Source organism: Gambusia affinis, linkage group LG21 (assembly GCF_019740435.1).
Source record: "Gambusia affinis linkage group LG21, SWU_Gaff_1.0, whole genome shotgun sequence".
NCBI lineage: Eukaryota > Metazoa > Chordata > Actinopteri > Cyprinodontiformes > Poeciliidae > Gambusia > Gambusia affinis.
The window spans coordinates 23532911-23542762 of record NC_057888.1 but is presented as its reverse complement, the minus strand read 5'-3'; the positions used below and the strand labels follow the sequence as shown (position 1 = coordinate 23542762).

General features: G+C 40.9%; 1 protein-coding gene across 1 annotated transcript in view; it reads left to right on the top strand.

Moving 5' to 3' along the window:
- The first annotated feature begins 255 nt into the window (after positions 1-255).
- The window catches only part of steap2 (STEAP family member 2, metalloreductase), a 30774-nt gene continuing 21177 nt past the window's right edge, over positions 256-9852 (top strand). The window contains exons 1-2 of the mRNA XM_044104789.1: positions 256-493; positions 6503-6936. Coding sequence (XP_043960724.1) covers positions 6561-6936 — 376 coding nt within the window. The 5' untranslated portion in view covers positions 256-493; positions 6503-6560. The remainder of the gene's footprint in view (positions 494-6502; positions 6937-9852) is intronic.

The following is a 9852-nucleotide window of genomic DNA, read 5'->3' as shown; positions in this document are numbered from 1 at the left end:
CATAATGATTCCTTATAGTTGTTTATTTTAGATTGTTACTAATATAATTTTAAATAAAGATTTAATAAAGACTTAAAAGTTAAAAAGGGACATACCACGTGACAGACATGCCACGTGACATATCACGTTTTGTAGCATTTCTTTACTGTTTAATTTGTATTTTAAATGTTGAAAGTGTTCTTGGGTGTTTCAAATAAAATACGTTATTATTATTATTATAATTGTTATAACACGGTTGGTACAGGAAATAGTGTCACTAGCGCCAGGTATGGTGTCACTGTCAGGTATGAGACTGACAGTGGTCCGTCCAGCCCCTTTCTGTTTGCTGCATCGAGGTGGACTTGGCAGGATCTAACGTGGAAGCTATAAGACTGAGATGTCCCAGCGAACGTGAACGCTTCAAATAACGGCACAGTGCGCGGAGGTTGCAGCAGCATCAGCAAACAGCTGCATCTAAGCGTGGACAGTTTCATGCACGGGGTCTCCGAGGCAGGTGGGTGGCTAATCGTCGCTCCTTCGGTTTCTGTCTCTCTGTGGACTGCGTGTTTTTCTCCGTGTCTGATTTTCTCCGCTGTGATTGCCACAGGTGCATATATACATCCGCGTCCTTCAGAACATGGAGGCAGGAGGATGTGTTTGGGCGAGCCTCTAGTGAATGGAGCAGCATCACACCGCAGCTGCTTTACAGCTGTCATCATTTCCCTTTAGTGCAAAGAATCTGCTGCAGCGGCAGAAGGAGGAGGAATCTGAGGGGAGATCAGTTTTTAACCGTAGTGATGGCAGTATAGTGATCGCCAAAGCTTTGCTGTCATGCAACGAAAAGACTTGTCATGGTGTCATGGAACATGCTGGTTGTGGAAAAGCATTTTATTAGTCCTATTCAGTCCAGATGACCAGAAGAGTTAGGCTTTCAGAATGAATAGTTTCATGTGGATGTTGTTTGGTACGAGGGGTTAGGTTAAGGTCAGGGTGATGGGGGGGATGGCCCAAGTGTCCTTTTTTATTTTATTTTATTTTTTTATTTGTGTGTCAGGAGGCTTGTTTGTGCCCCTCAACAATAACATAAAGCTAAATATAATAATTTAGCAAAATAAACTAGTCTGGCTGCCCTCTCATAATGACTCATAATTCTCAGTTCCTCTGCCTCCTTGATGTTCAGACTTGGGAAGGAGGAGGAGGTCAGATCTGCACCCTATAGACTATCAAATTATGGGCAGCTACTGAGTTTCTTTGCCTTGATATCTCTATCTTATAATTCTAGATCTCTGAGGTGTTAACATAGAACAGTGATGTAGAGTTAACCCCTCTAAGCCTTTTTGATCTTTAAAGCAGTGTTCAGCCACGTTGTTGGAGGTTAAACAGAAGTAGTAGGGCTTATTTAGTAAAATAGCAGCAAATTTGCTTATTTCATAACATGCTTCATAACCAGCAAACTTTTCTCCTACAGTCTGTTTGACAACTACAGTCTGAGATCAACACAGCCCTCCAGGTCTGTCAGCAGCAGAAACAGAAACTTTATACCTATCAGGGAAACATAGACTATATTTGCTTTGCATCATCCCCACATGATGACAATGATACCGTATGAGCTGATTAAATATTAGATTCTTGATTATTATGGGTTGTTGCTATGTTGTGTACAGTGTTTTAAGATCTTGTTCAATGTGGCCCTTTTTAACTTTTAGCCTCTGGCCCTCCAAAGGTCTCTGCGTGACCCTGCCTAGAAGATAGAAGTGGCCTGACTGCCTGTGTGTCTGCTGATATTTCTTGCCAGTGGCCTGTTAGACAGTCAGGGAGTGGTACCAACAACACCCAGATCTGAGAAGTGATGGAATTGTAATGTGGGTGGCTGGGGAGTTTCCCTGAAGCCAGGTGGTCAGCATGTTGGGCATGAAGACTCAGCATGTGTCTGTTCCCTCACTGGTTCCTCTTTTGAGCCAATGGTACATCTACACAGCACACATGTGGGACAGCTGCATAATCCTACAGCTCTGTCTCCTAGAGAAGACAGAGAATTACCTCCTTCAATCTTCATCAAGACTGATAGACGTATAAGGTCTATCACAGACCTATGATAATGCCTGATAGGTGTGTAAGGCATTCTTTGTTGTCAATCTGTTCAGAAAGCATTAAAGCATCATACAACAAAAGATAAAAAAATATATATAATAGAAATCCATCCACTTTCTTACATCCTGTCTCTAAGATAAGATAAGATAAGATTTATTTGTCATTGTCATCAACAGATTACAACGTGTTTGACTCGAGTTAAAGTGCAGGTTATATACACATACACAACACACAATATAAATATACATACATAAAAAGATGAAGAAACTAACAGCACAAAACGAGAAATAAATAGACATCAGAAGATGGTTGCAGAGCCTGGAGGTGTCACAGAGTAAACAGAGTTTACATTTTTAACAGAGTGGCGTCAAGAGCAGAAGTTCTTATGCCTTTGAATTTAGTGCCATGATTGCCATCGGGTAGAAACTGTTTTTAGGACATTTGTCCTGGTTTTTATTGCTCTGTATCTCTTGCCTGATGGCAGCAGCTGGAAGAGACCATGGCCAGGGTGTGAAGAGTCATTTAAAATGTCCAGAACTTTCTTGCGGAGCCTGGAAGTGTAAATCTGTTCCATGGTGGGGAGGGGGCAGCCTATGGTTCTCTTTGCTGCCCTGACAACCCTCTGGAGCGTCTTCTTGTCCGAGGATGTGCTGCTGCCGTACCAGACACACAGACTGTACGTGAGCACACTCTCTATGGAGCAGTGATAGAAGGCCTGCAGCAGGTCTGAGGGGAGACAGTTCTTCTGGAGGATTCTCAGAAAGTTCAGTCTCTGTTGTGCTTCTTCAGCAGGTCCTTGGTGTTGGTGCTCCAGGTTAGCTTGTCCTCCAACTCCATGCCCAGAAACCTGAACTAGTGAGATTGGTGATCATTTTGAAATGATATTACGAATGGCCTAATCATTAATGAACTCTTGGGTCTGTCAAACTGATGAATTTATTACAATGCAAGTGTTGCTGGAAATACTGATGAGTGTCCAAAGGTCATAGTTGTATATATTAATTTATACTGATTTATTAATTTACGTGAATGAAGTGATGGTCAGTTTACAATTGAGCATAGATGGTGGGCATTAAAAGGGGCACCTGTAACAAAACGTATTGCAGAGTGATGACATCGTACTTATGGAGTAGAGTTTTTGCTCTATAGAAGATATCCCTATAGTCAATTAGAGGGAGGACTCTCATTCAATTCAAATCAAAATTCAAAAATATTTTATTAATCCCAAAGGAAAACTAAATGTTGTTGTAACCCATTAATTAAGATTCTTCAAAGTGTTATTGAAGATCATCATGGCTGGTGGCAGGAAAGATCTTCTGCAGCGATCTGTACTGCACTCAATCTGAAGCCTGAAGCCTCAACCTAACCTTGCCTTCCAAAGACAGTCTTGTGAAAAGGATTATCATCTCCTGAGATTCCACAGTCGTCCCCAGATTAAAACCAGCCTTCTTTATCAGGCTGTTGAGCCTTTTTAGATCCCTGGCTCTGATGCTGCTATCCCAACAGATGACGGCAGAAGAGATGATGCTCTCAACACAGACTTATAGAAGATCTGCATCATCTTGCTACAAACCTTGAAGGATATTATCTTCCTCAATAAGTACAGTCTGCTCTGTCGCTTCTTATAGACCAGGAGTGGGCAAGCCCAGTCCTCGAGGGTTGGTGTTCTTCAACTCTTACACTGAAAAAAATGAACGTCGGGGGTTATTACATTAACAAAAGAATATCTTGTACTTTTAACACAATAATTTTATGTTTGAAACGAAAAAGTGATAAAATCATGTTGGATAAACAAGAAATTCAACAACTTCACGTTTATGAAATTTAATCATGTTGAGATAACATGATTCATTATAGTCAGACTGATATAGTGCTGAAGACGAGTGAGATCACAGGAGTTCATGGGAAATCACGGGACATCACACGAGACAATTTTTTTTGTCTAGCGAGATCAGGGGATCACAAGAGATTATATGACATAACTGTTATGCGCCTGGGAAAACTTCAAAGCTGTTTTAGTTACACATTAAACTATAGATATTTGTTTTTCTCTGAACTATTGGTATTTAAAAACTGCACTGTAACAGTGCAGTTCTTAAATGCACTGATTCAGTGCATTTAAGAACTTTAAAAAAAGTATTTTTTTTTTTTAAATGTCTTTGAATTAATGTAATTAAATCATGGAAAGGATTTTCACACAATTAAATAACTTTCTTTCAGCATGAAGCATGTTTGTTGAGCTAACTTAATGTTCATGAGTTGGATCAACTTAATAATTATTGTGAATGTATCACTGTAACATAAGTTGGTTTCTCCAGTGTGCTGTGGTGGCGCAGGGGTTTAGCACACTGCACGTTTGGAGGCCTTAGTCCTCGACGCAGATGTTGCTGGTTTGACTCCCGGTCCTGGTGACCTTTGCCTCATGTCCTCACCCTGTCTGCCTACTGTCTCAAAAAAAATACGAACCACTAGCGCCGCAAAAACTCTTCGGAGGAAAAAATAGAAAAAAAAACAGTTGGTTTCAACTAAATTGCCATTAATCTTAGTCAAGTAAATTATTTGGTCCAAAGCGTTGCAAATTTGTTGGGTTGGCTCTTTTAAATTACATTGAGTCCAACTATAGTAAATGAGTTGAATCAACCTTAATAAATTAAGTTGAGCCAACACAATTACTTTAAATATGAGTAACAGAATTACATGGTCCTGAAATAAAGCAAGGTAATCAGGTGGAAATCCTTTACATGATTTTTTATGTTCATCCAAAGAGCTATTTTTTTCAGTGTAGATGTCTCCCTGATCCAACACACTTCAATCAAATCGCTAAATCAAGTCCTAAGTACTGTCAAGTTCTCCAGAGTCCTGATAATTACCTCATTATTTGACTGAAGTGTGTTGAAGTAGAGACACATGTAAGCGTTACACTGGCTGTCAAGGCCTGCAGTTGTCCACAACTCTTATAGACAGTTTCACTGTCTCGTCTCCAGTCCAGATGAATTCAGAGGAACACCAAGGTCTCTCATGATGGAAATTGGGTTTTTAGGATGTTGGATTGTTTAATTGGGTTTTGTTAATTTCTGTGTTCCTTAGATCCCTTTCTTATTTAAGATCAGCCATGTTTCTGTTTTACTTTGGTTCAGTCCTTTCTTAGTGATTCCAGTTAATCATGTTTATTTCTTGTCTCTAGTCATTCCTTGTTACTCCAGTTTACTTGTTTCTTAGGTCTAGTTATTCTTTTGTGTCAGATTCATTTTCTATTCCCCTGTGTACTCTCTGCCTCGTTCCCTCTGCCACCTTGTGAGGGGTTCTCCGGGAGTACGGGTTACCGCGCCCTTTGATACGGGCTGTCAGGTCCCTGTATGACCAGTGTCAGAGTGTGACCCACATTGCCGGCATTAATTGCCAGTGAGAGTTGGATTCTGCCAGGGCAGCCCTTTGTCACCAATTCTGTTCATTACTTTCATGGACAGAATTTTCATGATCTATGATTATGAGCTTTGGGTCATGACAGAAAGAACAGGACCACGGATACAAGCAGCCACAATGATTTTTTTCCGTAGGGTGTCTGGGCTCTCCCATAGAGATAGGATGAGAAGCTCGGTCATCCGGGAGAGACTCATAGTAGAGGTGCTGCTCCTTCACGTGGAGAGTGGCCAGTTGAGGTGGCTAGGTATCTAATCAGGATGCTTCCTGGACGCCTCCCTGGTGAGGTGTTCCAGGCACGTCCCACCAGGAGGAGGCCCCGGGGAAGACCCAGGACACGCTGGAGGGACTAAGTCACCCGGCTGGCCTGGGAACGCCAGTGTGACCAATATTATCATTACTTTAACGTTATTACAATAGCACCACAAAATATTGTGTTAAAATTCTAATAAAAAAAAAAACAATTACTTCTTTTTTAGGTAATTGTATGTCTGTGAATGCATGGCACAGCATTCACAGCACCTCAAGATTCCCATTGGAAATGGGCTTCTCAGGACACCATACTTAAGAAAGTGTTAGTATTTCTAAATTGCTCAAAGTAACTGCATTTAATCATATTGCCAAACTTACTGATATGTTTCTATGTTCTTGTGGAACAGTGGAGAAAATAGTAAAAGTAACTTTTCTGATAATAATGTCAGTTTTTTAAAACATAAATAGAAATTTACTGAAACAATGATACAAATTCAAAATGTTTGAGAAGAGTTAAAGATAAAAATTTGGAAAATGTGGCTTCTTACTAGAACTTATGTTTTCTTCTGCTTCTTTGTCTGAGTTCTCAGTAAACTGCACGGCTTTCTGTACATCACCCTCTCATTACCACTACGATGTCAAGGATAGAGTGGCACTTTGTTTTTGACTTTAGAATCAATTCCCAACCAACAATCTGAACCTGTCCAACATCCAAAAATAAAAAAAAAAAAACTCTTCACCTCTCTGTTTTCTTTTATAGGTATACTGGGCTGCTTCTAAACAGAAAAATAGAAACAAAACAGTGGAAGGAAGAAAAGATGGATTCCTTCTCTATGAAAGGGTGCACAAGGAGCCCTGTGTTCCTCACAGCTTCTTCGTCACACTTCAGCCAATCACCAGCTTGTATGTTCCACTGCAACAAACCTGCAGAATCGGGACCTTCCTGCCTAGTCCCTACCACAGTGGCTGTCCTTGGGTCAGGTGACTTCTCCAAGAGCATCACTATTCGCTTACTTCGTTGTGGCTTCAAGGTGGTGATAGGCAGCCGCCGTCCCAAACTGGCCTCTCATTTCTTCCCACATGTGGTTGACGTGTCACACTATGAGGATGCCATCAAGAAATCTAACATTCTGTTCTTGGCTATCCATCGAGAACACTACTCGGTGTTATGGGACCTCAAGCATCTCATGGCAGGTACTAATGCACCTACACTCAGACAAAAAAAATTTCCAGGGCATGAAAATAAGCACAGGTGACTTTTTATTTGATAAAGTACCGATCCAGATCTCAAACTCAGTCTGTAAATAATTAACAAATGATGTAGAAATCAGTGTAGGCATCAATCCTTGTCCTATATAGACATAGACGGACATTGTCATTCATGTATATGTACAATGTATATGTGGAGAGAAATTATGTTGCAAAGATACAATAATAATAAAATAAATAAGTAATAATAAAAAAGTATCAATATAAATATATACAATAAAAATATTAATGGAAATTTAGTCGTCTTACGGCATGAGAGATGAAGCTGTTGTGGAATCTGGTTGATCTGCCTTTGAAGATCCTGAATCTTTTACCAGAGCGCAAAAGGAAGAACAAACCATGCTGAGAGTGGAAGGGTCTGTTCTAATCGCCCGAGCTCTGGACAGGCAGCGGCTGTGAGTGGTGGCAAGGATGCGAGGAAGCTCAGTCCCAGTGATTCTCTCAGCTGTCCTCAGACTGGTGATGGGCAAGTGTTACATGCTCCAAACCAGACAGAGATGCTGCTGGTCTATTGTCCCTGTGTAGAAAGGGGTGAGGGTGGGAGGGGGGAAGTCTGCTCTTCTCATCTGACATAAATAGTGCAGATGTTGCTGAGCTTTATTCACCAGACCAGAGGTTTGGAAGGGACCAGGTCAAAGTGTCAGTGATCTGTATCGCCTGACCTGCGCCACCATGGCACCACTGATGAGGATGGGTGTGTGACTTAACCCTCCTGTTGTCCTAAAATAACATTTAGTGGATCTTTTAGTGAAACTCCCCAAAGATCCACTAAATGTTAGTGGATCTTTGGAGAGTTTTAACACAGTTGCGGTTCATTTTGATCCGAGGACAACAGGACAGTTAACTGATTTTACAAGAAATCAACAACAATTTATTTAGTTTTGTTGCTGTTCAAGATTAGATTGTTTGCATTACATTAGCCCACCAGATGTTTCACCTCCTCTCTGTAGACCAGTTTGTTGTTGTCCCTAATGAGACACTCCACTGTTGTATCGTTCTTCTATTTAATGATGTGATTTGTACTGAACGTGGCATGGCAGTCATGAGTCATCAGGGTGAAGAGCAGTGGGCTCAGCCAGTGCTGAGGGAGCAGACCCTAGAGGCATTTTTAACAACCTTCACAGATTGTGGTTTGTCAGGAAATCCAGCAGGGAGCTCAAGGGGGGCTAGTTTGCTCACCAGGTGCTGGGAGATGACAGTGTTGAAAGCTGAGCTGAAGTCCAGAAACGGCATTCGCATGAGTATTCTTCTCCTCCAGGTGTTTCAGGCTCAAGTGCAGTGTGGAGGAAACCGGGTCCTCTGTGCAGTAGTTGGAGCGGTAGGCAAACTGGAGCAGATCAAAATAGGAGGGAAGTTTGGAGATGAAGGGATCCTTCACCAGCCTCTTGAAACACTTCATCATATGTAGAGTATATAGAGGTTTTGGCTACAACCCCTTCATAAAGATGTTATCTGATACCAAGTGTAGCAGCAACAACAGAGCAAAAGGGCAATTACACACAACTGCATGTAGTACCATTAAGGAGAGGTGACTAAATAAAAGAAGAAACACTGGGATGCAACTGAAACAGAGAAGGAGAAGCTGTCCTCTCATGAGAGAAGCCCAGACAGGATGCCGACTGGAGCAATCATTTCTTAATATTTTCTTTCCATATTTCTATATAGACTGTCAAATATGTTTCATATAGAGGCCTGCCAGTTGATCAGCCACCAATCATGATTGGCCGATTTCCTTGAAAATGTGTATGATCGGTGATTGCCAATTGCGGACTCTTGTTGCCAATCATCAAAACTGATCACATTGATCTCACTTCGCAGCCTGCATGTGCAGCTCATCTCCTCTTTCCTTCACACTGCACGAGCACACGGCAACAAGTCCTGTGGTGGAACTATAACACTCGGAGTGAATGGGAAAGTTTGCGTGTTGCGGTGGAAAATTACTTCGGTGGTGAAGCTCGTCAAAATGGATCAACATAGCGAATCTAATATGACATTTAAAAAACAAACACTTGATGGAGCTTGGCTATATTGAGCTTCACTGCAGGAAAAAAAGGACATCTAGACAACAAGTAAAACAGTACACAACCACCAACACTCCACCCAGATTAGCATCACGGTCACAAAGCTAAACAAATGACCAGAAAAATAATTCAAGTCTTCGAGCTGGTGATGTAAGACGCTGGTTTTGCTCTCTCTCTAGGACCGCCACTTATGCTAGTAATATTTGACAGACGTAGCACTGCTCAACCTCCACCAGACAGTAAACTCTCACACCAAACTTCTGCTTAATGCTGCAGCATCCAACTTACTTTTAAATATGTATTAGAATATGTGTATTATGTCTACATTAGGTGGATTTATTGGCAGATAAGTTTTCCATTTTGCCAGATAACAGTATTATTTATACCGAAAGCATGCAACGTAAACAACAATCACAACAACAAAACAATTCACATATAAAACTTTTGCTGTGTCCAAACATGAGAGATAATTTATGAAAAAATAAACAAACAATAATCAATCTCCTCTGCCTCCTCCCTGTGTTCTGCAGAATTATTCAGCTCAGTCAGAACCAGCCAATCAGAGCCAGCATTACTCAGGTAGCCATGCTCTCAAGAAGTTTGGATTTAGTAAGTCAGGATTGTTTATTTTGATTCAACCTGCATTTGATTTTTAATGAATGTTTCCCTCTGTTACTAGACATTATTTGATATAAATGTTATGAGATTTATTTGACTCATATATAATCTAGGGTACAGAGAAACTTACTGTTAAATATAGTTTACCTGTTTGCAGGTTTTTCAGTTGTCCTTTTGACTGAGTAGCTGCTCTATTGTGCCT